General features: G+C 45.5%; 1 protein-coding gene and 1 long non-coding RNA gene across 10 annotated transcripts in view; one reads left to right on the forward strand and one right to left on the reverse strand.

The window, feature by feature from the left end:
• LOC144379439 (uncharacterized) overlaps positions 1-27,197 on the reverse strand; it is a 209,929-nt gene that overhangs the window by 80,006 nt on the left and 102,726 nt on the right. The window lies entirely within an intron of this gene.
• The window catches only part of IRAG1 (inositol 1,4,5-triphosphate receptor associated 1), a 132,216-nt gene that overhangs the window by 47,316 nt on the left and 57,703 nt on the right, over positions 1-27,197 (forward strand). For all 5 annotated transcript variants that reach the window (XR_013442428.1, XM_036111138.2, XM_078058405.1 and 2 more), the window contains 8 exons: positions 15,872-15,972; positions 17,284-17,354; positions 19,043-19,216; positions 19,810-19,887; positions 20,652-20,704; positions 20,901-20,945; positions 22,114-22,731; positions 24,528-24,606. Coding sequence is in view for 4 of the 5 variants with exons in the window: in XM_036111138.2 (XP_035967031.1) it covers positions 15,872-15,972; positions 17,284-17,354; positions 19,043-19,216; positions 19,810-19,887; positions 20,652-20,704; positions 20,901-20,945; positions 22,114-22,731; positions 24,528-24,606 (1,219 nt within the window). In the remaining variant the exon portion in view is untranslated. The remainder of the gene's footprint in view (positions 1-15,871; positions 15,973-17,283; positions 17,355-19,042; positions 19,217-19,809; positions 19,888-20,651; positions 20,705-20,900; positions 20,946-22,113; positions 22,732-24,527; positions 24,607-27,197) is intronic.

Genomic DNA, 27,197 nt, shown 5'->3' on the forward strand with positions numbered 1-27,197 from the left:
CATTAGCACAGGATTTAAGAAGGTGGACTCTGGAATCAGACCAAGCTGGGCTCCTCCACATCCTGGTCAAAAGACCTCCTGTGAGCCTGTTAACTTTTCTGTGCCTCTGTTTCCTCATCTCTTCCTCAGGGCAAGTGTTAGTGGCTGCCTCCTCGACTCTGGTTGGCCCAGGCCTCTAGTACCTTTTTTGGCTTGAGGGACCATGGGGCTGGGGCAGGTTAGACCCTAGACTGAAGGCGACATCAGATTCAGTATCCTTTTATTCTCTGCCCTTACTGACAGGCACTAGGCCTCCCTGAGTTTTCCAGAAGCCCACGGGCATTGTCAGTGAAGAGCACCTCCCACTTTGCACCCATCCCAGACAACCTACATTGGGCTTCTCAGGCAGCCACAGCCTCAGGGGAGGGTCAGGCCTTGTGAACAGGGCTGGAGCCTCCAGGGACTGGAGCCCAAGTCCCTGGGAGCAGCGGAAACCAGGCAGCCAGGAAAGCAGGATTGGTTAGGAGGATTTGGCTGAAATTCCCAGTACCGTGTGAACTCCCTCTCTGTGAGGCAGGCAAAGAACCAGAGCATCCTTTTGAGTTTACAGCTCCCCCGGGTCCAGTCCTACTTCTAGTTCCTCAAGCCCCAGCCCCCATTTCCCATTGCTAACATGAACACTAGCTGAGACCTTCTCACACAAAAACACAAAAGCTGTAGACCTAGATCCTGTTTTCCTTTCTGCATGCATGCGCGTGCACACCAGCCCCCCCACACACCCTTGAGGTCCCCAATCAGAAGCTGTAATCCAAACCCACAAAGAAATAAAGCTTCCAGACAATGCACTCTGTGAAGTTGTGTCCTGAGTGTGTTTTCTGGGTTGGCCCTAGAACAGGGAGGCGCTCAAAGGAATGAGCTTGTAGCCAAGAGGTCTGGCAGGAATAAAAACTATCAGGACACAAGCCTGGGACCTTAAGGGACCACAGAATGACAGACCATCAGAGTTAAGAGCTAGAAGGGATACTAGATCTCATCTAAGACCCGTCCCAGGCAGGCAAAGTTCTGCATAATGTGAGCCCCCAAACAGTTATCTGGAAGCTTGTTAAACCCGGATTCCTCCACCAACCCAGGCCTATTGAATCAGTCTTCTGGGGTGGGTCTTGGGAGTTTATAGGAGTAGCTCCATACAGGGAAACTGCCCACCTCACAAGGAAGTCTGTGCTGTGGTTGGCCAGCTCGGCTTGCTGGTCAAGCTGGAACTGCCTCCCTGTGACTCCCCCTCAGTTCTGCCCTCCACAACTGCCTATAATGGGGTGAAAACCTACAGATGCAGGAAAACAGTTTACACATCTTCCCAGAGTCTCCTTTCCTCTGTTCCTCCAGGCTTTGCTCCCAAATCTCTCCTCTGGGCACATACCCACCTATCTCCCCATAATCATGGGGCACCAGACCTGGCCCCGGGCCCCAGAGGCAGCAAGACCAGGACATCAACTATTTCCTGGCCTGTGATCAGTAGCCATATCAGAAAGCTGACTCATTGGAACAGCATGGCTTCCTCAGAAGTGCTTTGCAAACCTGAGTGTGCAAAGAGGTTCAGGTCAGCTCTAACAGCTGGCTCTAGTTTCCACCCAGACAATCCCCATCCTCTTTCAGGGGTTTCTGGAAGCTCCCAGGTGTAGGTCAATGTGAACTCATAAGCAGACCTCCATCTTTCACATCATCTGTTCCAGTAGCCCCCCTTCCACCACCCCCTGACTAACTCCCACCCCCATCTCCATTGTCCACAACACTTAATAATAATGCCAGGCATTATTCTACTGTATGAATTTATTTAACTTTCAATCAACCTTATGAGGTAAGTATCATTATCCCCATTTCATAGCTGAGGAAGCTGAGGCACAGAGAAGTTAAGCAGCTTCCTCCAAGATCATATAGCTCATAAGCAGCAGGCCCAGGATTTGAACCCAGGCAGCCTGGCCCCAGAGCCCATACTCTTAGTCTCTACCCTGCACTAAGTACTCTTTGCCTCTGGGGCCCTCTATGAGAACCCTTAGTGCCTGAGCCAGGGGTACACTGTCCTGTGCTTCCAAAGTCCTTGTCTGAGATGGCCACCCTGGGCCCCTACAAACACACTGCCATGCACACTCCAAAGCACCGCAGGGTCTTACTTCTGCTTGCCATCCTCTCAGATGCCTAAGCCCATGGGGCCAGAAAATACAGCTCCGTGTCACACATCCTGCTGAGACACTGTACTGCCTATGCCTTTTTCATTCTTTTTCAGCCATCAGACAATAAAACAGCCCAACTCGATGCATACTGACTCCTAGAAACACAGATCACCATGCAGTTCCTGGTCACACACGAGTTACTCTCTCTGTACATCTCCCTATGTGCCTACTTTGTACCGCACTTTCTGATCATCTAAACAACTTGATGCCTAACCGTGTTATACAGCACCATCTTGTTGACTTAAGATTACCCCAGCACTCAACAAACCAGTGGCATCCCTGCTCCCACCCCTTTCCCCACCTCCAATTTTTTTTTTTTTTTTTTTTTTTAAAGATTTTATTTATTCATTTGGCAGAGAAAGAGACACCGAGAGAGGGAACACAAGCAGGGGGAGTGGGAAAGGGAGAAGCAGGCTTCCTGCCGAGCCGGGAGCCCGATGTGGGACTCGATCCCGGGACTCCAGGATCATGATCTGAGCCGAAGGCAGTCGCTTAACCAACTGAGCCACCCAGGTGCCCCCTCCAATTTTTAATTAACTGAAAATTAGGTTGGAATGTGCTCTGGAGAATTAGCCCTCTGTGTGTGGCCCTAACAGCAAGGGATCCGCTGTGGAGCTCCTAGAACCTCTGACCACAAAGCTGCTGGGCCTCCTCTTTTGGCTCAGAATTAGAGATCATCGTAGCTGCTGCCATGACAAATCTGGAATTCTCTCCTTATTTGTGTCAATGTAGTGAGAGACCCAACCTGGCTTACCAACATCAGTCAGTGGGCCAGACCCAGAGCTGAGCCTGCTCAGCTGTCCTTTTAGAAGAGAAAAATACCAAGCAGGCTTCCCCAAGCAGCCAGGGAGTTCTGGAAGGGACAGGAAATGCTTCCATTTCATAGAGATGCAAGGTATAGGTAGTGTGGCAGTGTGGAAAGAGCTGGGCTTTACATACCTGAGTGGGACCTGGGGTGAGTTACTCATTTTGCCTGTTTCCTCATCTGCAAGCCAAGCCTGATAGTAACAGCTGCTAACAACAGTGAACTTTTAAGGAAACTTTCCTATGTTCCAGACACTGTGCTAGGTTTGTTGAACACTTTATCTCATTTAATTTTCAGAAAATCTCTGTGGGATAGGTACTATTGTTACCCTATTTAGGGATGAAGACTTGAAGCACAGAAGAGTAAAGTAATGTGTACTAGCTAATACAGCTAAGTCACTGAGCCTAGAGTCAAGCCCCAGGCAGCTTGACTTTAATTACCAGAATAATATATATAAAGTGCCAAGCAAGGTTCTCATCTGATAATAGGTCTCAGTCCCTAATACAGCACAAAACAGTTTTTAAAAAGTTTTTACAGGGGCACCTGGCTGGCTCAGTCGTTAAGCGTCTGCCTTCGGCTCAGGTCATGATCCCAGGGTCCTGGGATGGAGCCCCACATCGGGCTCTCTGCTCCACGGGAAGCCTGCTTCTCCTTCTCCCACTTCCCCTGCTTGTGCTCCCTCTCTCACTATGTCTCTCTCTGTCAAATAAATAAATAAAATCTTAAAAAAAAAATTTTTTACATATGTTACTGCAATTGATGCCCTAACCCCACTGTGAGGACAGCGATCATCATCCCCAGGGAAGTGGAAGTTCAGAGCAGTTAGGTATCATATCCAGATGCAGGGAAAGAAGCTAAACATTGGGCTCCTACCATGTTCTAAGCTAAACTCTTTATATTCATTATCTCAGATAACCTTCTTTTTTTTTTTTTTTTTACACAAATCATAAGCGTATAATTTGGTGAATTATCACAAAGGGAACACATCCATGTAATTACCATCAACAACAAAAAGAACATTATTAGCGCTAGAATCCTCCTGTCTTCAGTTTTTTCTCCCCTAAAGCAAATGCTAAGACAAAGATATGGGCACCCATGCTTTAAGAAGCACAGTGAATATCAGATAACCTTCTTAATGCCCTATAAGTTAGCTATGACCATACCTAGTTTATAGATTAGGAAACTATGGCTTGGGAGGTTAAGTCAGTTGTCCAAAGGACATAACATGGAAGCTGCAAGATCTGGATTCTACTGCCTCATGGCTGTAAGCTGAGGAAACAGGGCTAGAATCATTATTTTTTTTTCTTTCTAGTCCAGAAACTACCCCACTATACCACAACAGAGTTTGAGCATACAGGAAAGGGATAACTATTCACTTACACATGATAGGAACCCAATAAATATGGAATTGAGTTGAACTTACTCAATACAGTTGACCCGTGAACAATGTGGGAGTTAGGGACACCAACCCCGCTGCACAGTTGAAAATCCATGTGTAACTTTTGACTCTTGAAAAACTTAACTACTAATAGACTACTGTTGACTGGAAGACTTTCTGATAACATAAACAGTCATGAACACATATTTTGTGTGTTATATGTATTATACACTGTATTCTTATAATAAAGTTAGGTAGAGAAAAGGTTATTAAGAAAATCATAAGGAAGAGAGAATACTTTTACAGTACCATACTATTAAAAAAACCCACATAGGGCACCTGGGTGGCTCAGTTGGTTAAGCAACTGCCTTCGGCTCAGGTCATGATCCTGGAGTCCCTGGATCGAGTCCCGCATCGGGCTTCCTGCTCGGCAGGGAGCCTGCTTCTCCCTCTGACCCTTCCCCCTCTCATGTGCCCTCTCTCTCATTCTCTCTGTCTCAAATAAATAAATAAAATCTTTTAAAAAAAAAAAAACCCACATATAAGTTCTAACCCATGTTGTTCAAGAGTTAATTGTAAATATTTACTGAATTCATTCAACAAATGTTTATTAAGCACTAAGGCCCCACTCTCAAGAGAGTTCACCACCCCATGGATTTACAGTCTAATGACAACTTCTTTCTGATCTAATTTGCTTTGTGTTCCGCTTGTGTTCTCTTCTCTGATCAGGAATTGGGGGATCCTTGGTCTTGCTATCCCCAGGAATACCTAGAGCTTAACAACATGCTTTACCATGTAAAGTAGATTGCCAGCTTTTCTCTTCATTTTATCCTCCCTTGCCTGATCAGGCCCCGTCTTCACTGGCCAGCAGACTGGGGTTCTGTCTACATCTCCTCAGAGACCCCTTGGGAAATGTGTGAGAAAAAGGTTTGGGACTCAAAGAATCAGTGGTCTGTAAGGAGTGGATGAAGACAAAATAGATAGTGCACGTAAAGCCCTGGGAACCTGGTGACAGCTGTGTGGAGTGGGGACATGCCCCACCTCACCCGATGAGAACGCTCATGCCAGGCTTCCTATGTAACAGGTGTTGCTCTAAGCACTTTACATGCAGTAACCTCACAACAACTCTAGGAAGTAGGTATGATTATCACAACTCTAGGAAGTTCATTTTACAGATGAGAAAGCTGAGGTAGGTAAGTACACTCTAAACACTAGAAACTGGCCAGTACCTTGAATGTCCAATTGAGGGTTTTGAATTCATCCTCTCTGAGCTCATTTCCATTTATCATTACCTTTTGCAAGAACAGCCTCAATTACAATCTTCAGTGAAATATCTTCAAATGAATTATCAGTAAAATATTAGGATCTAATGTATGAGATATTAGAGCCATCTATTGGGCACCTGCCATGTGGTCTCATTCCCTCAAGGTAGATATTATTATCTTTACTTTATAGAAGAAGAAACTGAATTTCTACAAGGGTAAGTAATTGCCAAAGCCACATAACTGTGCTATGGTTGAGTAGAGATTCAAACCTGAGTTTCCTGCTAGTGTTTCTGATAGCTTTGCCTCCTTTCTTAGCTCCACCCAGCAGTAAAGCCAGTGTCCTAGACACCAAAGGCCCTAGGCATGGGGGGCAGTTGCTTGATGTCCCATCCGTTATGGAAAAGAGGCTTAGAAAGGGCCACGAGGACAGTTCCACCAGGATGGCTTCTAGTGGTTCTGGTCACAGAGTAAGAACTTTGAGATTATAGCTGTGGAAGTGCTGAAGAAAAAGCAGAAAGTGTTTTGGAAATGTTGATTGTTACAGAAGGTCAGAAATGTATGTTAAAATTATTTGTCTTTAGTTCCTATAATGAGCAAAGGAGTAGCTTACCATTTTTTGTTTCTCTGATTCTCCGTCTCCTGTCTCCTGTCTTATGCTACACACAAGCAACTTAGGTCAGGGGCTGTGTCTTTTATGTGTGTATCTCCAATTCTCAACATAGGCTACAACTAGAGTATGTGGTGGGAGCTCAAGGAAGGATGGATGAATGTGACAGATGGGCAGGTAGATGGATGGATGGATGGATGGATGGATGGATGGATGGATGTGTGATAGGTTGGGTGGATAATAACTGGGTGGATAGATGGATGTATGATAGGCTGGGTGGATAGGTCAAGTGGATAACTGGCTGGATGATTAAATGCCTGGATTGGAGAGAGGAAGAAATGAAGGAACAGGAGGAAAAGAAGGGAGGAGGAGAGCATAGAAGATGATGATGAATGAATGGCTGGCTGGGTGATACACTCTCCACTGAGTAGGACGAATAGACATTGCATGTATCCACACTCCTAGTGTCTGTTGGCATGAGAGTGAAAACAGTAATGAAGAAGGCAGGATAATCCAGTGGTTGTTGATCCCTGGCTTCTAGGTATACAGGAAAGAGGGTTCATCAGAGGCAAAGCAGGCCTTGGGTGCACAGGGTGATCCATAGGGTGGGCACTGGGGAGCTTAGGGGAGCCAGAAACTAGTCCTCAGTGCTTGACAGGGAAGAGCCCCATGTCCAGCAGACTTCAGCAGAGGCATTTCTGCTCTCTCCCATGCTCTTAGGACTTGCTGGAATAATCATTTTCTCGAGAGTCCCCAGAATCCTTTTATCCTATCACAAGAGCAGCAACTTCTCTTTGTGGCCAGGGCCCCTCTCTCAGAGGCAGTCCCTATTTGCCCTCCAGGCTATGAGAGAAGGACCTGGGGATACAGCCACCACAAGGCCCAACCTCTACCACCACCCTCACCATCATCATCATCATCACTATTATTGCTTTATCTTGTCTAATCCTTAAACAAGCCTGGAAAATGGGGATTATTAGCTCCACATAATGTTTAAGAATATGAAACTCAGAAAAGTTAAGTACCCAAGGTCATCCAGGTGTGATTCTGACTAGTGTTCCCCAACTTCATTACCCCACACTGGCTTCTAGTAGGATCCTTCTGTCCCAGGCTATTTGCCAGGGCCCAGTGCAGGAGCTAAACTCCTCAGTCCTGCCAGGGCTGGAGCTGTTGCTTAGAGCTTCCTAGTCCAGGCTTAGTCATGTGACATTGGGGAAAGGAAGATAATATTCCCGTCTATGACACTGGCCTATATTTATCCCTGCACCCAGGCAGTTAGGAAACTGTTGCGCATTCCTGGGAATTTATGAGTGAAATAAACATTTAAATGTTTCTATAAGGTTTATTTAAGGAGAACAAAATGTGACCTGCTAGCTTATTATAGGGTGAACTTGTGGGGAGACAGCCCAGGCTCCTAGTGCTTGGCTGACTCCAGGGAAGGGAAATGGACCCCTGGGGTGGCTGGGCCCATGGGAAGCTAAGGGGATGCCCCTGCTATCTCTCTTCCAGCTGTATGTTCAAACTTGTGCTGGCTGGAGGGCTTCCTAGAAGAAGAGGTTTGTGAGGGAGAGAGCAGCTTGGAAGAATAACAAAGGAGTGTCAGAGTGTCCTGCACATACCAGGTACCAGGGGAGGTGAGACCAAAGACCAGGGGAAACAACTCTAAGAGCAGCATGGTGGAGTGGGAAGGCCAACAGGCTTGATGTGTTGTCCTTCTTTCCCACTGTTTACCAGCTGTACAGCCCTGGACAAGTCTGTTTTTTCATTGGTAGAGTGGGGATTGAAGGGGAAAAAAGGGGGAGAGAAAAAAAATGTATCCATCGCCTATTCCATGCTCAGGGACTTCACTTTCCTCTTCACGATTTGATGACATCAGGAGGCATTATCATCCCCAATTTGTAGATGGGTATCCTGAGGTTCATTCGTAGAATTGCTGGAGAGGATGAAGTGAGGAACCACACCAGAAGTGTCTGGGACAGGGCCCCACACATAGTAGGTCTAAGAAAGTGTCACTGCCCTCTACCCACATTTGTTCCTTTGCTTCTTGTGTCTGTAACCCACAAAGGGCAGCTCTACTTGATCTGAGGGGCAGATGGTAAGAGAGGAAGTGGAGCCAGGTGAAGGTGGCCTTGGAGGTGGGCTTCTCTGAGAGTCAATGATTACAAGACCACTCTGGGAGTCATTGATTACAAGACCAGTAGAGCTTGTGTGGTCAGATGCCCAGGGGAGATGCTCTGTGGCTTCATGACCAGAAGGGCAAGGCCTTCCTAATTTAACTCTAGATGGTTGATCAGACTCAAAACTAAGAACAACAATCTCCTCAAAACCAAACTCCAAAGTAATTAATTCAGCCCCAAAGGTAACAATAACAGAATATAACATCTGACACTTAATGAGCATTTACTAAGTGCCAGGTGCTCTTCTATGAGCTTTCCATCTGGAGCTGTAGATTTAGCAAATGAAAACACAGTTATGTCCGTGCAATATTTGGGACACACACAACACTAAAAAAATTATTTGTTGTTTATTTGAAGTCCAAATATAACTGGACATCCTGTATTTTAACTGGCAATCTTATTTCTATATCAATCCTTTTAATTATTGTAACTACCCTGTGAGATAGTTTTTTTACAGACGAGGTAACCAAGGCACAGAGAGGTGAGGTAACTTGCCCAAGGTCACACAGCTAGTAAGTGAGAAGCTGTGTCATGCATGAATTACCGTGGCTCCCAAGCCCAAGGCCCTTGAAGTCCTGAAGCCAGTAACTTCACTGGCAGACTCTGTGTTTGGACACCCTGCACCGCAAGCTTCCTTGAGGCCCTGTCTTCTGTTTGGCAGCTCAGGGTGGGAGCAGGGAGGAGTATTTACACTCATCACACACACTAAAATCTGCCAGAATTCACTCCAGGGGGCCCCTGGAATCTCCCACACTCTCCTGGATTCTGGTCTCCCTAGTGCCTGCTGCACTGAAACAGCCCGCAGAAGACTGAATGTTCCCCACAAAAACAGTTTTGCCCAGAGCTTGTTCAACCATTCTGTGTACCGGTTAGGGAAAGAACAGTTTGATTTTATTACTGTATATTTTGCACACATCGGAAAGAGAGAGTGAGGAGCATTCCAGGACATTCCAACAGGGGATTAGAGGATTTTTCCCTGATTGCTTTATGCTTCCTGGTTTTTAACAGCTTTGAATTGTGTGTGTTTGTGGTTACATGCTTGGCACTTGCCACCCATGGCTTGTTTCTGCCTTTTTGTGTGAGCAGCTCGCCCTTCTCTGAGTAAGGGTGCCTACAGCCCCATATATGATAGCCACCTCAGGAGAGCTTTTCCTGAAAGTGGCCTTTAGCCAGGAGGCAGAGGAAACTTCCACCAGAAAGCAGTTCCTCCAGTGTGTTGCAGACCATTTATGTCACAGTCAACACTAAGGGCACCAGGCCCTGGGTGCTACCTGGGGTGGGGGCGGGAGGTGCGGGGTTTACTTTCCTCACTCCCCATCCCACTGTGCTAACTGGGAAGCATTTCAGAGGCCTGCCTAGTTCACTTTTCTCTTCCCAGGCCCTAGCATAGACCATAGCACATAGTAAGCATTCGGTGAGTTTGCTGGATGAATGAAGAGAATAAAGCGTAATAACGTGTGAATGTGTACACAATGACCTCTCTTAGACTCTAAGACTTTTGAAAACTGTGTCAATCATAAAAAGAAAGGTTAGACAATCTGTACAATAAGTAAATTGATGGAGCTGGAAGAGTAAATTGAAGAGGGAGGGAGAGGAAGAGAGGCTTCTGGTGGGGAGGGTAAGCAAGTGAAAAGTCAAAGGGCAGAGGTGAGGGAGGATGGGAGTTAAGCATTCCATGTCCTTTGAGAGGTGAGAGTGAAGAATGGAGTTCTTTTTGTATTGCTTTTTTTGTTTGCTGAATAATTCTTTAAAGAAATCTTTCTCAGAGCCTAGACCACATGGATCACAGGTTCATTAGGTTTCAAGTCAAACAGTTTAACTTCAGAGTCAAACCATGGATGGTTAGGAAAGGCATGCATTCCTCTTTATCTCCTAGGGATGTTTATATTTATCAAATTATCTCCCCATTTTTATAGCCTCCTGTTTTTATATCTTAGATTTTATTGCTCGTTACTTCAAATTGCTTTGGGAAACAGTGTGTCAAGAAAATTAAATCAATAAATGAATTTTATTCTACTTACTCAGCTGCCTGAATATATGAAACTCTTGGAGGTATATATTATAATCCCTTCAGCACTACCACAAATTTTCTTTCAGAATGCAACATGAAGAAAGTGATGTTTGGTTCTCCTGCCCCTTTTATGTAGAGCTACCCCATCTGCATTAATGCCTGCTGGGAATTCATAAAAGCCCACCCTAAGGGATGGCAGAAACCATATGATATAATGAGCATGAAAATGATATGTTAGTCAAAGTGCTTTTCTTCCTGTTCACTTGAGGATTCATAGAAATTCTCTAAATATGAAAAACACAAATAAGGTTATTTCTAGAGCTCAAACTGTCATGGTCAAAATAAACTCCACCCAGGTAAGGAACTTCAAACATACTGTAAGCACAGTCAGGGTCTCAAATGGAATCCCCATGGTAGCAGTCACCAATGAGGCTGTATGGAAAGAAATCTCATCAAGATGATGTGGGAGTTATGCAAGATGAATAAGTCCTAGAGATCTATTGTACAGCTTAGTGCCTAGAGTTAACAATACTGTATTGTACACCTAAAAGTTTGTTAAGGGGGTAGATCTTATAAGTGTTCTTATCACAACAACAGCAACAATAATAATAGTAGTAAATAAATAAGAAGGTAGGAAGAAACTTTGGGAAGTGATGGATAGGTTTATGGCATAAATTATGATGAGGGTTTCACAAGTGTATACTTAGCTCTAAACTCATCAAGTTGTATACATGAAATATGTATAGCTTTTCATATGTCAGTCATACCTTAATAAAGTGGTTTTTAAAAAAGGTGTCACAAGTGGAAGAGGCTTTAAGCATAAACCTCTTGTGCTCCAGAAAACCACGACGGGTTAAGAATCATGTAGCACAGGGGCAGTAACTTGGATGCTTCAGGGCCAGGCAGGGAGCACAACTGATTGAAGCAGGCCAACAGAAGCAGATCAGTTCACTTTGCAGAAATGTAGACCCAAGATTGCTTGGTCAGGAAATTCAGAACTTTATGGGAATTCTTCCAATTATAAAATGTTGGCAACTAATATAAAACCTTATAAACACTACTCATAGGGAATGGTCCTCCAGCTCTCTGATTTGTACCTCAGAGAATTTGTAGCTCCGAGAATAGGCTAATTCCCTAACTGAGAGCCAAGAAACCACATAACAAGAAACCCTTGTAGTGACATGAAGAGAAGCTTCTGGAAAAACTTCAGCCCTTCTTTCTGCTCACTGGAGAATCCACACAATAGAAAACCTCCCCATTCCTCCCTCTTTGCCAGTTTTCCCAGTAAAGAGGCACCTGCCCCTGGCCCTGCCTGCCCCTGCTCCAGCCCATGACCTGCCATTTTGACACCCTGATTCCCCTTTTGACCTCAGCAGCTCTTCTGGATACTGTTCCACTGTGTGTCATCAAGTCCCACATCATGACCCAAGATCCTCCTGCTTCCCTCCTGGCCCCTTGGAAGGCCCCAGCCTCTCTGCTGCTTGCTGGCCTCCTACGAGGGGACAAAAGGTGGGGAGAACTGAGTAGAGCCATTGTTCATTTTAATGATAATTGTGATTAATGGGTATTTGTAGATCATATGAGACTTATCAAAGTGCATACACATTATCATTTCATTTTATTCACACAAACTTCTGAGACAAAGCAGGCCTTTGACAATTTTATAGTTATGAGACTAAGAGACAGGGTAACAAAAGGACAAAGCAAGTGACCATAAAGAGTGACCATCACTAGTCCATCAAATTTATACTATCCATCAAAGGAGCTGTTGCTTTTTTGGGAAACTTCCTGAGCATCTCTTACAAGAGGAGTCCTTGACAGAAAGATGGATATCTGTGTTCTTGGAGGGACTGGAGCTCGGTAATTATGAGGATAGATTGGCCAGTCCTGGTTCCAGCCATAAGCATCATGCTGACTCCCTGTCACTCTACCTTGGCCAACTGTGGGTGTCCAAATGGAGAGTAACACAGCTCCAATTTATTGGAAGCTTCTCAAAATTCCTAGGAAGATGATGGATGCTGTAATAACTGGACATTTTCCATCATCTCAACCAATGTGCACTATGATGATCCATGAATGGATCTCCTGTTAAAATTTCTGTTCTCTCTTTGGGTGGTCAAATTATTCCCATACCTGACCTTCAGTGTTCCCCATCTCCAAAATCACAAAGATCAAACTCACTGGGGTAACACCCAATGTCCGTCAGAAGCTGGCTCAACCGTTTATGCTACTTCCATTATTGCCTCTAAATTAGCTTCCTGGACCCAAGTCCAACATGTGTGTGTTTGTATGTGTTGTAGGATTCCCCTACCAACAAGCAATTATTTGACACAAGGAGGGTGTCCAAGAACTCAACTCAATTCTGACACTATCTACCTGGAGATAGAATCAGATCCACAGGTGAAGGATTCTGTCCTACTGCTCCCACTTCAGACACCAATCACAAGTCCAGGTTGTCACCTGTGCTTCTGATGGACTGGCTAGAAATCAGAGGGACCCATGATCTCCTCCTCAGGTGTGATAATTTCCTAGAGTGACTCACAGAACTCAGGAAAACCCATTTATTCACTAGATTAATGATTTATTACAAAGGATATTGAAGGATACAAATCAACAGTCAGATGAAGAGATACATAGGGTGAGGTCCTGAATAAAGGAGCTTCTGTCCTTGTGGAGCTTGGGATGTGGCACAGTGGCATGTGGAAGTGTGTTGGTTCCCCAACATGGAAGCTCTCTGAACCCCCTCCTTTTGGGTTTTTATAGAGGTGTCATTATGTAGGCATGATTAATTAACTCATTGGCCATTGGTGATTGAGTCAACCTCAGGGGGTGGGACTGAAAGTTCCAACCCTGTATTCATGGCTGTTTCCCCTGGCAACCAGCTTCCATACTTAGGTGCTTTGCAAAAGTCACCTTCATTAGCATAAACCTAGTTGTGGTGGAAAGGGTTTGTTATAGATAACAAGCCACCCATTTCACCTTTATGGCTCTGAAGGGAGTTTAGAAACTAGGGACAAGAGACCAAATATTATAACAAAAGATTTTCCCATTGCTCTTATCGCTCAGGAAATTCCAAGGGTCTTGTGAGCTGTGAGCCAGGAACTGTGGATGAAGACCAAATGTCTATGAAAAATATATTTTGGTCATCTGAATGACCAAATATATATGTTTTCTTATAAACCACCATACTGCAGCCCCCATCCCTGAACTTTCCTATCTTACATACTCCAGAGTCCATCCTCCAGTTACACTGATAAATCCCTAATGCCCAGTTATGCCTTTTGCTAATGCTGTTCCCTTTGCCCAAAACCTCTCCCCTAATATCTTTGTCTTACAAGCTCCCATTCATCCCTCAAGACCCAGCTGAAATGTCTTCTCCAACTCCCCTGAGGAGTTTTTTTTTTCCTTTCCTTTGAGCTTTCACAGAATGTGATCCATTTCTTATCAGCTTAAATTTATTGTAACTATTCATTACTTCTCTATATCCCTTAAGCAAGGGATCTGTGAGGTCTTGAGGGTCTTTGTTTTTTAAGCTGCTCCTGACACATGATGGATAACTAAAGTGTCTTTGTTGAATGAGAGAGAAAAGTAATCTGACAGTAATATAACTATTTATTGAAAACACCAGTCATGTGCTAGGTGCTTTCTCAATATTATTTTTAATCTTCACATCAACCTTGTGAGTTGGATTTTTATGATCATGGGGCACAGAGAGGTTAAATAACTTGCTCAAGGACACATAGCTAGTGGATAATGAGCAGAAATCTGAGCATAGGTCTGTATGATTCTTACAAGAGGCAATGCTGCTTCCTACTGCTTCCTATCCAGCCAAAGTCCCTGTCCCAACTTTCTTTCCATGTGTCCAGGGATTCTGAGTGCTTCCTCCTCCTCCAATCCCTGCACCTCCCTCCAGTTGAAGAGGTCCTGGAACACAGGGAGCTGGCATTCCCTGGTGGGACTCAGAGACACTTCTCCAGCTTACCCGGCCTTATGATTGAGGCCAAGGGAGGGAGGAGATACAAATGAAAACAGGAAGAGCTGGTCTCACTAAAAATTGTGGGATTTAAGAAGCCTAGATAGCACTGTATGGAACCCACTTAACAAGTAATAATGTGAAAAGGAGAGAGATCCTCTTCCCCACCTTGCAAGGAGTCAATACCTGCACACAAAGTGCTCAAGAACACAGCTCAGCCCTAGATCTGCAAGGGCAGCCCCCAGGCAATGGCTTCAGCAGGGCCAGTAGAAGTGAGAACACTTATTGCCCAGAGGCTCCAGAAAGACACAGCCCCCAGGGAAAGTGGCAATGGGGACCTACTGCTCTGAAGCTCCAGGAAGGTACTCCAACAGTGGGAGCTGGTGTGACATGCTTGAGAGTGCTGGGAGACAGGCCCTGGCAGGGACAGTAGGGTGTTCACAGAGAGCCCTGACAACACACACCAGTAAGGATGGGCAGGGAAGAAGAGAAGGAAAATGATGAGGGGACATACGAGAAAACCCCTAGAGAGATTCCCAGACATACCTGGGAACAATTCTTAGATGGACATACTACAACAGTAGGTGGCAAAGAACTGGAGAGACTGTGTATTACTGTTACCTAGTCCTATTTTTATCCCCAGTACACTGAGGTGTGGGGAAATGCAGGCTGATGTGCATCTTTATGGACCTTATTGTATATCCTATATTGCTTTCATTTTATTCTTTCACTCACTCACTCAATCAATATTTATTACAGACCAGATATGGTTTTACCATTCACATGGCCATCACAGTGTAATAGTACACCGATTTAACTACAACCTTACTAACCTAGAATGAAATGACTCATGTTTGTTATTAGTAGTTTTGTTTGTTTAGTGGTTTTGAAATACCTCAAAAATCTAAGGACTGGCTAATAACTTTTGTTCTAATTTCAGAAATGTGTATTTATTCAGATAAACATTTTTCAAGGTTACACAATTAAACTGCATATTCCATGACCCGTTGAACACATCACCTTTATCGAAATGTCACAATTACCCAATGTGGGATCTCACTGTATACCCACCCAGTGTGTGGGTGCCCCCACCTGTTCTCCTGGTCTTCCTCCTTCCCCAACCTGGCTGGCTGCAGCCTGAGGCCCCTGTACCATTCTTTTTCAAGATTGTTAGTGAGGACTAACCAGGGATGGCTTAGAGTTTCCAGAATCTTAGTTTATGAAAAGTAGGCCATGTTAAGCTCAGTGAATGTCTGCTGGGGAATGAAGGAGAAACTGCCTTTTTCATTCTTTCTTTCCTTTTTTCCCCCTGAATAATCCAAATAAACTGTATTCAACCCTTATCAAGATGGTTTTGAATGTCATAATACTGGAGTAAACACTCCAGCTCCTGGAAGCTTCCACCATCCTAAGCCTAACTCCATCTGTGTTTTATTCTGAACCACCAGGGCCCTCACACTGCAGGAATATCCTGCAGTCCACCTACCATCGTCCTGACTGGGGATGCCAGTTCACCGGAAGGAGAAACTGACAAAAACCTGGTCAACAGGTACGTCTTTGCCTAATCTTTGTGCTGTGAAGAACAATATTTCCTAGCACGTGAGGATTAGATAGCTATATATACTTTTTATAAATCTTCTTTCTTGATCATTTTATTGATGAAATAGAATCAAGCAGTTTTTCCAAATGAGAGCAAGAGCTTGGGACTTGTCCATTATCTTTCCCCCCCAAATTATTTTTCTTTTCCTGGATTTGGTTCTTTGTACTTTGCTAGCCTTTAAGCACAAATCATAGCAGGGTAGTTTCCCATAATAACTGCCCAGATATTTGCAAACAGACCTGAGGATAAGAGTCTTTGACTGGAGAATGCTGCCTCTGGTCAAAGTGGGTCCTGTGGGGAAGATGACCCCTTGGGAAGGACACTGGCTCACGTACTCAGGGATGTCACTGCCTCAGTTTGACACAGCACAAGCATATGCATTGGTCTTGCTTGAGTAAGACTATCTAAGTATAATTTTCAAAAAGCTACAAAGAGGGGCGCCTGGGTGGCTCAGTTGGTTAAGCAACTGCCTTCGGCTCAGGTCATGATCCTGGAGTCCCGGGATCGAGTCCCGCATCCGGCTCCCTGCTCAGCGAGGAACCTGCTTCTCCCTCTGACCCTCCCCCCTCTCATGTACTCTCTCTCATTCTCGCTCTCTCAAATAAATAAATAAAATCTTTAAAAAAAAAAAAAAAGCTACAAAGATCATTCTCATACAAAAATATAGTGAGCATGTGTCAAAGATTTATTTAACTCATTGATGAGGAAACCATCCCGATGACAAAGTCAGTTCAAAAGAGGATACAAGAAATGGAAATATATATATAATCAGTGAGGAGGAAAAGAATACTGGAATAAGATTACTAAGTTTGATATAAAATAGGTTAATGTTCCAGAGGACAATGAAACCTTGTTTTTTATCTTTCTTCCCCAACAGAAATCATCTACATCTCTACCAGACAATTATTCACATTTTATGAGTTTTCTACAGTTAGATGTTCACTCAGAGTCTGGGCCCTAATAAAAGTAAATAGCCAAAGTTACATTTCCTTAGGGCAGTTTTTCAAAAACTTTAGCAAAGTGTCAGAATCACCTGGGGGGACATGTTCAATTACAGATGGCTGGGCCCCACCTCCCAGAGTTTCTGATCCATTTAGTCTGGGGTGGAACCTGAGAATTTGCATTTCTAACAAGTTCTAAAGCTTAGACAAGCTTGTAAGACGATGCTCTAGGATGACTTTGAAAGAATATACAGGTATCTGCCTATTTACAAGCTGTGGACAAATTTTCTTAACAAGATGACTCTGTACTGTCTTTCAGAGCTCACAGTCCCCACAGGAGGCTTTCTCACCGACACTTGAAGGTTTCTACTGCTTCGCTGACTTCTGTGGGTAAGGGCTAGTCCAATTATCTTATTTCTGCAACCAGAGATAGGGGTCCAGCTGAAAGTATGTTTGAGCAAGAAGACTGAGATCTGGCAGCTCAGCCCCTTCCCCTCTCCTAATTCTCAGGCAGGTCTATACCTACGAGCCCAAGAAGGCAAAGTCAGTCTGCCCCTCTGTGTTTGAGCCCAGAAGAAGTATGATATCTAATTTTAATTTATTTTGGTAAAAAGACAAGGCCAGAGGGTGAAGAGAAAGATGAAGAAGTCAAAGAGACAGAACAGCAGGGTGAGGCTCAATTCTGGGGCACAGGGGCAGAGCCCTCTACCTCCTGCTAGAAAGGCCCACATCCAGGTAGGTATGTGTTTGAATGCAAGCATCTCTGCCCCAATCACTAGCTCATTATCCAAATGATTTCTCAGGGTCTGTTCTGGACCATTGGAATACAGATATGATATAGACTTGGTCTCTGCCTCCATGTTGCTCATAGTCTATGAAGAGACTAAGAAATGAACAGATATAATCAAGACACCGTATTATAAGGCCCTTTAAAGAAGTGTTAGGGAAACTGAGGCAAGAAGGAGACCAATTCTATCTGGGGAGGGGGAAGGCTGGATAGATATTCCAGAAGAGAGAGTATTTGAGTTGTGCCTTAGGGAGTTGGACAGATAGACAAAAGGAAGAAAAAGCATTCTGGGTGGAAGAAACAACATGGTGGGGGAGCAGGAACCATAACAGAGCAACTGAATGCTCTGCTGTGTGTATTAGTCAGGACTCTTTCAAATGATGGAACATAACTCAAACTATCTTACCCAAAAAAACATACATACATGAAAATAAAAGCCAGAGCTTTTGGTTTCAAGGAGTGCTGAATCCAGGTGCTCAAGTTGGGTCATTAGCAATTGGCTCATCGCATCTCTCAAACTTCCTTTCATATGGAATCCTGATGATGTGAGGCAGGAGAAGTGCAAGGTCAGATATGGCTCTTAAGAAGTTGACTCTGATAGGCAGTGGAAGATGGGAGGAAGGGGATAGCGTGAAGGTAGAGGCCTATGAAGCAGCTGTTGTAACTGTGCAGGTAAGATCTAAGGAACAAGAATGGAGAGGAGGCACAAGTTCCAGAGATATTTTCGAGGTAAATTATGATCAGGACTTGATGACCAGTTGGTGGGATGTGCAGAGACTGAGGAAGGAGTGTGGAGTGACTCCCACGTTTCTGAGCAGCTGGGGAAAGTGGTGTCATTCACCCATAGAAGCGCTGCTGGAGAAGAGGCAGTTTTGGAGAAGGGTGGAGGTAGATAGTGTGAATAGAGGAAAGAAGGGAGGGAAGGTGGCCATGATCTTTGGAGTGCTCTTTATCCACACATCTTAAGCTCCCTAGCTTGTTGAACACATAGAGACCTGAAAGAAGAACACACTAGGGAAAGATAGCATGGAGGTGGAGCTCCTGATGGCCTTCCCTAATGGCAGAGTTTAGGACAGTACTGGGAACCTAGGTGGCTTCATGATTATTTGTTACAGAGGACCTGCCACAGCCACAGGCTACAAACCTGCTGAGGTAGCCCTATCTGTCTCCCTGGCCTGGCATTGGGCTGAAGTTTGGCTGGCTGAGTCCACTCTGGGCAGCTTCCCTGGGCTAAGGTGTGGGGGGCCAAGGATTCTGTGGTTCTCACCTTGAGTTCATCCTCCCACTGCAGACCCTGCAGGGCACGTTATTGACCTGGTCAATGACCAGCTGCCGGATATCAGCATCTCAGAAGAGGACAAGAAGAAAAACCTGGCGCTGCTGGAAGAAGCCAAGTCGGTGAGTGAACGATTCCTGACCCGCCGTGGGAGGAAGTCCAGGAGCGGCCCCGGAGACTCCCCGTCAGGTAGGATGTACAGGTGGCTGCCCTGAGCCCCTCCAAGGTGGGGTAGGGGATAGGGAGGGCCAGGACCCACATGTAGCGGGAGCCCTGCTTCCAAGGGGTGGCCTTTGACTTGCCTGCCCCCAGGCCTGTAGGCCTGTAGGCACCAAGGGGACTGATACTTGTGGAGACGATCTTGTAAAGACAGGGCATCTTAGCTGAAATAGCTGAAAGAGCTATTTCAGAAGCTCTTAAAATACTGATGCAACTCTAGCCCAGAAAACTCTGCTTTTCCTTTTTTGGGCCTATTGTGTCTTTCTGTTTCACCAAGAAATGTCAGCCTTTATGATACCCACAAATTTAACATGGGTTCCCCCTCCCTGACTCCTACATAGAGAGAAATCCCTGTGTGATACCCATGTGCACAGGCTCCTGGACCACCCTGCATGGATGGAGTCCTCCTGCGGTAGGAGCCTTATATGGCAGTCCAGAATCAGCCCCTGACCTGACAAAGCAGTCCCAGTTCCCAGGGGTCAGAAATACCTGAAAGGATATCTTTGTTAGGCTGAAGTCGTAAACCTTCATGAATGCTGGCCAGTTTGTGTCTGTCTCCACAGCTGTTTCCTCAAGCCTCAGCCCCGGAGCTTCTCCGACATCCTCTCAAAGCAACTCGCTTACTGTCTCCACGCCCCCTGGTGAGGTCCAGTGCCCCTGGCATTTCCTGTCCTGGCTTATCTCTTTGGGTGGCAGCTGAGTCCGATCCCTGGCCCCACCAGGATGCCCAGGATGCATCCCATCTCACAGGCTTTCTAGTCAGGACCCCTGTTTGGCATCCCAGCTAGGCCTGGTGGGGCTGCCTCTGAGGAGGTGGATGTATTTTCTGTTGGGGTTTTGAGCTAGTGTGGGGAGACAGGCCTAGCCCAGGATGAGTCTAGGTAGGTGAGGACGGAGGCAAGGTTGTGGGAAAGGGGCTACAACTGGTGCTTTCTCTGCTAAGAGAGGACTCACAGAGAGGCCACCCCAGAGCTTATTTAGAAGGCCCTCTATTTGAGCCACTCTTTTCTTTTTGGTTTCTTCCCTTTCATTACACTGTGTACAGGGCCACACCCTCAAACCAGCTTGGAAAGGGGCATGGTGCCAGGGAGAACAGCCTGCCCTTGTCAGAGCTGTGGGGCAAGCTCAGGCAGCCTGGGTTCAGTTCCCAGCGCTGATACTTCCTGGCTGTGTGACCTTGACTTCCCTCTGCCTCAGTTTCCTCATGTGGTTTCAGTGTTGATTAAATGAGGGCTCACCATAGAACCTGACATGTGGAAGGTATTCAACATGTCAGGAGTTACTGGCCACCACACCTGAGCGAACCAAGGGAGGGCATTCTGGGGAGGTAGATGTGTTTTTGCTAAAGGGACAGCTGATGGTCTGGGGTGCTGGACATCACTCACCAGTGTCTGGACCATTCCAGGTTTGGATGCATGCAGTGGCCCACAGTCCCCTTTGTCTGGAGCACCACCACAGGTAACAGGGGTCCTGATTGGGGTTTCTATGCCAACTGGTCTCTCCTCTTACCCCTTAACCCCTAAGAGACTCTCCATGACCTATTGAGATGATGGTGGCTGGGAGGGGAAAGCATCTATACCACTTTGAGGGTATTTCAAGAGGAGATATGGTCTCTTCACATTGCTGTCTGACTTGTGTTCACTTTCTCCAACAGAAAGGGGATGAGGCCGAAGTCTCTTCACCTCACCTTGGCGAGCCTGTGAGTGTGAGCTCTGCCCAATTTGGATGATGTGGGTGTGGGAGACACTGTTCCAAAAGTCTAGGCTAGCCTTGGGCAGCCTGCAAGTTGGTGTACGTGAGTGGAGTGTCAAGGCTGGGGAAGCTAGAAGGTTCCTCTGTTCTATCATGACTGGAAGTCTAAAGTGGAGGGGGTAAGGAGGCAGTATTCAGTGGAGGTCACTTTCACTATAACCCTATAACCCTGCACCTTCACTCAGGCCACTAGCCATAGACCAGGGGGACTGCTGGGCCTGGCAACAGGCAAGGCTGCTGCTTTTGTCACTCTAGTAAAAATTACAGCAAAGTTCCAGTTCCTGATTGGGATTCTTCTTGGGGGCAGCCTGGAAAATCTAGTGCTGATGAGCACTAGAAGGGCCCCACCCCTGCTCAGAGCAAAGTGCTCAAGGTGATGTCGAGGGCAGCATGAAATACAATCTCATCTAGAAGTGCGGCTAGGATAGAGCCCTCTGGGAGAGTTTCACCACTCACATAAGACAGCCATACAAATACTCCTCACAAAGCGGGTTTCCCTTGGGAAATGAAGTAAGAGTGCAGAATCTTAGAACTTCTGCGTAGTAAGATATCACCTTTGTAAGAATCACCTGATCTAAAGATCCTTAATCTCTTTTGGATCATGGAATTCTCTAAGAAACTGTTGAAAGCTACAGATTCTTTCCCCAGAAAAATACATACAATTTGCACATTTAAACACACATATACATTTGCAATAATTTCAGAGGGTTCACAAACCTGATGAGAAATCTGAGTCCCTAAGAGTTAAGGGCCTTGCCAGGAAGAGTCAAGACTAGAAACTGGGGCAACTGAGTCAAGGCCAAAATTTGTGACTGCCCCCAAGCTGTCCTCTATTCCACTGTCCTCCACAGCTCCCAGCCCTTGGGAAGTTCTTGGAAGATTGTGAATGACAGGTCCCCTTGTCCTGTCTGTTTTATAGACCTCAGACTTGTTTGCAGACCCCCTTTACTGATTCAGACTTGACTGAGAAGCCCTCCCCTTTCACTCAGTGCACACACATACACACAGGCACCTTAGCAGGGTCTGTGGGGACAGAGGCCCCACAGTGGAAGTGGCCCCACCTCTTTCCTCTCCAGCCTGCTTCCAGAGTCCCAGTTCCACCTTGTCTCTTTCAGAATGTCTCCAAAGGGCTAGCTGACCGGAAGCAGAATGACCAGAGGAAATTGTCTCAGGGCAGGCTGACTCCTCGTTCTCCCACAATTGAGAAGTCCAAAGAGATTGCAATTGAACAAAAGGAAAACTGCGATCCCCTCCAGTGCCCTGAGGCCACACCCAAAGGCCCAGCTTCTGGCGTAGGCAGTGGTGGGAAAATGGCCCTGAATAGCCCTCAGCCTGGCCCTGCTGAAAATGAGCTGGGAAAGGCACTTCTGAAGACAGCCAGGGAAGGCAACCCTCTGCCTAGAGGTCCAGCCCAGGGCTCTGGAGGGGTGGCTCCCCTGGGCCCCCAGGGAAAAGGTACAGCTGGAGAGCCGACAGGGTCAAAATTTGGCTCCAAAGCTGAGTTGCGGCCCCCTGCTTCCCGGCCGCCCCTACAGCGGGGGGTCTCCTGGGACAGTGGTCCTGAAGAACCTGGCCCCCGGCTGCAGAAAGTGCTTGCTAAGCTGCCTCTGGCAGAGGAAGAGAAGCGTTTTTCGGGCAAAGCAGGCAACAAGTTGGCCAAGGCACCCGGACTCAAAGACTTTCAGATACAAGTGCAGCCAGTACGGATGCAAAAACTGTCGAAGCTCCGTGAGGTAGGTTCCTGGGGGCCAGCTGGGCAGGGTGTGCACTCCAGGTCCCCCTGGGCTGAAGACCTCTGGGCTGAGCTGCTAAGCAGGGCAACTGTGGCCTGGACTTGGGCCTTGTGGGTCCGTAAACTTTGCCACCCTGATAAATCAGGCCCACTGTGCAGCATCTTCTTCATAAATATGTTTCAGGTGATTTTACCGCACTTACCAGGGTGAGGTCAGTGTGGGATATAGTTGCCACACAAAGCCACATTTTAAGGGGAAGGCAGGTGTATGGCGGGCACATGAGCCCTCAGTACTGGGCTGTGTTTTCCCCTCCAGCCAGAGTTGGCAGCTCATAAACAGGAAGTCCTTAATAGAGTGCCTTGTCATGCCAAGGATGGAATAGCTTTTCCCTTTGTCAGGCCCCGGAACTTTCCTTCCTGATGCCTGTTAACAAAGGGCCCCAAATCCATCCTCAAGTATAATGACAGCCATGAGGGGCTGCTCCCTCTGTGATGAATTTCTTCCAGTGTCTGTGATGTCCCCAATTTTCATTGGCCATCAAACCAGGCACAGTAGTCTCTCATGGGGCTGCCACCCTATGCAGGGGGTGATTGGGAGTATCCAGCAATGTAGGGGACAGAGATAGGGTGTGAGGGTGAGAAGAGATTAACAGGACAAGGAATCGTTATCCAGTCCCATTTCCCCATAGGGCCAACCCAGGCTACAGGGACTCCATGGGGAGGGACCTGGCACCCTCACGGCTAAAACTGGACAAGGCTCCCCTGGCTCCCCTATAGAATGCGTGTGACATGGGGAAGGAAAAGAGGTACCTGATAGCAGTCAAGCACAAGTGAGGAGGTTTCTGTGCTAGCAGGAACACATTGCAATGTGTCCTATTCAGAAACCTTCATTCCTATTCAGAAACTTTCCATGATTCTCTGAATTGGAGGCTCCAGGGAGCTGCTAAGGAAACAGGTAAAGGGCCCTGGCCAATTACTTCCATTTGAGCCATGAACACCCTCTGCTGGCCCCTTCCTTTCCTTCCTCACCCAGGGGGCAAACCACTCAAGTGGTCCCTGCTACGAGGGAGACTGAAAATCCCCTCATAAGCACAAGTCACAAGGGGCAAGGAGATCTGTCAGACGTTGGAAGTGCTGGTCTGGTGCTGACTGACCTGTGGTCAGCATCCCCATCTCTCCTGGGCTTTGACTGAGGCCCCAGGCAGTATAGTGGGGCAGCAACTCTCAGGCCTCATTTGTCTGGAGAGTTTAACAACTCAAGGGGTGCCATAGCCAGCCACTGAGGAAATGGGGGTAGGACAGGTCACAACTCCTGGAAATGGGCATTCACTGCCCTGAACAACAGGACAGGAAGCTCTAGCGAGCTTGAAGCACAGTCATGAGCTCAACAAAATCATTTCCAGCAGAAGCTCCATACACATCCAGGTGACCACCCTATCCCCAGAGCCCTGGGCTCTGCTTCTGTTTGTCATATAGCTCTCAGCTACAGTGTGGCTGGAGGTCATTTGCCCTGAGGCCCACAGGCTTATTTAAAAGGCAGACCATGCCAAGGACAATTCTTAACCCAAGAAATGTGGTGCTAATGGTGGGGTTTCAGGCACATTTATGGGCTGGGAGAGGAGCAGTCTTCCAGGTGCCCTTCATATGTCACCATGTCATGACTGTCCACCCACCTTTGAGGCTGCCCCTAGTACCTCCCACATAAGGCTGAGTGGTCACAGAGCCATAAACAGAACAAGAGAAGAGTTCTGCCTGATGTTATCATCTGAAATGTTGTTTTCTTCTTTTCCTAAAAAGGAGCACATCCTGATAAGAAATCAGAACTTAGTGGGGCTCAAGCTTCCAGAACTTAGTGAAGCTGCTGAGCAGGAAAAAGGTAGGTAGGGTTGGGGCAGATGCTCTCCTCAGGCCAGGGCTGGATTCATTTTTACCAGATAAAAGGAGGTGAACGTGTCAACACTAGACTTCTGTCAGGGCCTTTGTCCCAGTGGCGAGTGTGGGCCAAACACACAGGAGGCCCTCAGTAAATATTTGCAGATAAATGAATGAATCAGATTATGTTTCCTGCCCACTCAGAGAACCTCTAAACTTGTCTCCTTCCAACCAGCCCCCCTTCCAGAACCTGCCATCCCTCCCTGAGCCTTGTTAGCACCTAGGAGGCCTGGAAGGGTGACCCGGGCCTCAACTTTTGACACTTCCTTTTCCTCTCACACCCAGGAAGTCACTCAAATAGAACAGTTCCTCTTTTCAAGACATCAGAGTCATCTCTTGCTTTCTAATCTGCTGTCACCACAAAGTCCAGACCCCAGCCCTTTCCTCCCTGGCCCGGCAAGTCCCCACCCACCCACCCTGCCAGACTCATCTTCAGAAAATAAGACTTTTGATCTCCTGCCTCCCTCCTGCCCCCCATCTCCTGGCTCACCTCTTCTATGGGTCATGCTACCTGTAGTCACTCTTAGCACAGAAGCCTTCTGCTTAAGGATTGTTGTATGGGCATGCCCACATGCCACCAACTATTTTGGAAGCCCTGATCTGAAATATAGTTAACTAACACCTACCTATTCAACATTAACAAGATTCCCAGAAGTAAAATTTCCAACTTTTTTTTAAAGTACTAATTAAAGAAAATTAACCATCTTTAGAGGAAATCTTTTGAAAAAAATATGATATACTTTCTACTTTTAATTTTTAATGTGCTTATTAAAGCAGCTTCAAAACACTAGGAAAAGATTTATCTTAAAATTTGCCCCACAACTCCATAAATTCTGAAAAAATGCAATTTTTATTCTTTCCAGTATTGACCTGCATTTGTAAGTTTTTCACAATTGATTTGTGTAGCTATAATTTCTTGTTTCTACTTTTTGAACTTATTTCATAACTGATTCCATATATTTTGACATTCTTTTATTTATCATTTAATGGGTGTATCTTTGCATTCATGCATTGATTGCTGGGTATTTCAGATGTTTACAGTTCTTTTAGCCATGATTAACCACCCTGCTCTAAACAACTCTGTACTCATAGTTTTCTTTCTTCCTTCAAGTTATTCCCTTGAACAAATTCTCAGGCTTGAGATTCACTGGGTCAAAGTGTAGAAACATTTGCATTTACCAAATTGCCTCCAATGTAGACTGCTACCTGCGAAGACTGAGGAGTCTTTCTCCTAAGAACTACCAGCACTGGACTTTGCTTTGCTTTCACTCCTTATGGGCCAGAATATAGTAAGAATTAGATAATAAATGCCACTTTGATATTACTTCAACTAATTTGCTAGCAAGCAAGTTCAAATTTAATCATTTTAAATATTTAATTACTGTTTTTTTCTTAGTGGGTAGATTAGCTTTTCATCTCTTTACCCAAGTGTCCATATGGACCTTGGGTTTTCGTTGGTTTATTTTTTGTTGGTAATATATGTAAACTCTATAGATACTAACCTTTACTATACTCTTCTCTTGTAATTGATTTCTAGTTTCATACCATTACACTTGGAAAAGATGCTTGATGTAATTTCAGTCTTCTTAAATTTATTGAGAGACTTGTTTTGTTCCTGTTAACATGATCTATCCTAGAGAATATTCCATGCGCACTTGAGAAGAATATGTATTCTATTGCTTTTGGGTAGAATGTTCTGTATATGTCTATTAGGTCCATCTGGTCTGATGTGTCATGTAAGGCCAATGTTTCCTTATTGATTTTCTGTCTGGATAATCTATCCATTGATGAAAATGGGGGTATTAAAGTCCCTTACAATTATTGTATTGCTGAAAATTTCTCCCTTTAGGTCTGTTAATATTTGTTTTATATTTAGGTACTCCTATGTTGGGTGTGTAAATATTTACAAATGTTATATCCTCTTGTTGGATTTGTATTTTTCTCAGTACTTTTTCATCCCATCATTTTTTGCTTTTTAACAAAGCAAATGCTTAGTCCAGTACCTGGGATGCAGTAATCACTGTAGTTATAGCAATTGTGCTAGTTAGTCACTGTAGTAATCCCTGTACCATTTTTTTTTTAGAGAAATTGTAAAGTTTTTTTTTTTTTTTTTTTTTTTTTTAAGATTTTATTTATTTATTTGACAGAGAGAGACACAGCGAGAGAGGGAACACAAGCAGGGGGAGTGGGAGAGGGAGAAGCAGGCTTCCCGCGGAGCAGGGAGCCCGATGTGGGGCTCGATCCCAGGACCCTGGGATCATGACCTGAGCCGAAGGCAGACGCTTAACGACTGAGCCACCCAGGCGCCCCAGAAATTGTAAAGTTTTTATAATCATCTTTGCCTATCTTTTCTTTTGAAGGCTTCCATTATTTAAGTCATTATAAAAACATTATTTCTCCTTAATTGGGATAGCAAATCTATTTTCTAATAGTTTGTCTATAGTTTGATCTATTTATATTTATTTTGCTAATACCTGTGGAATTTATTTTAAGATATAGGTATTTGGAAATTTAAGATCCTGTTACCTCAATAAT

This window comes from Halichoerus grypus, chromosome 11 (assembly GCF_964656455.1).
Source record: "Halichoerus grypus chromosome 11, mHalGry1.hap1.1, whole genome shotgun sequence".
Lineage (NCBI taxonomy): Eukaryota > Metazoa > Chordata > Mammalia > Carnivora > Phocidae > Halichoerus > Halichoerus grypus.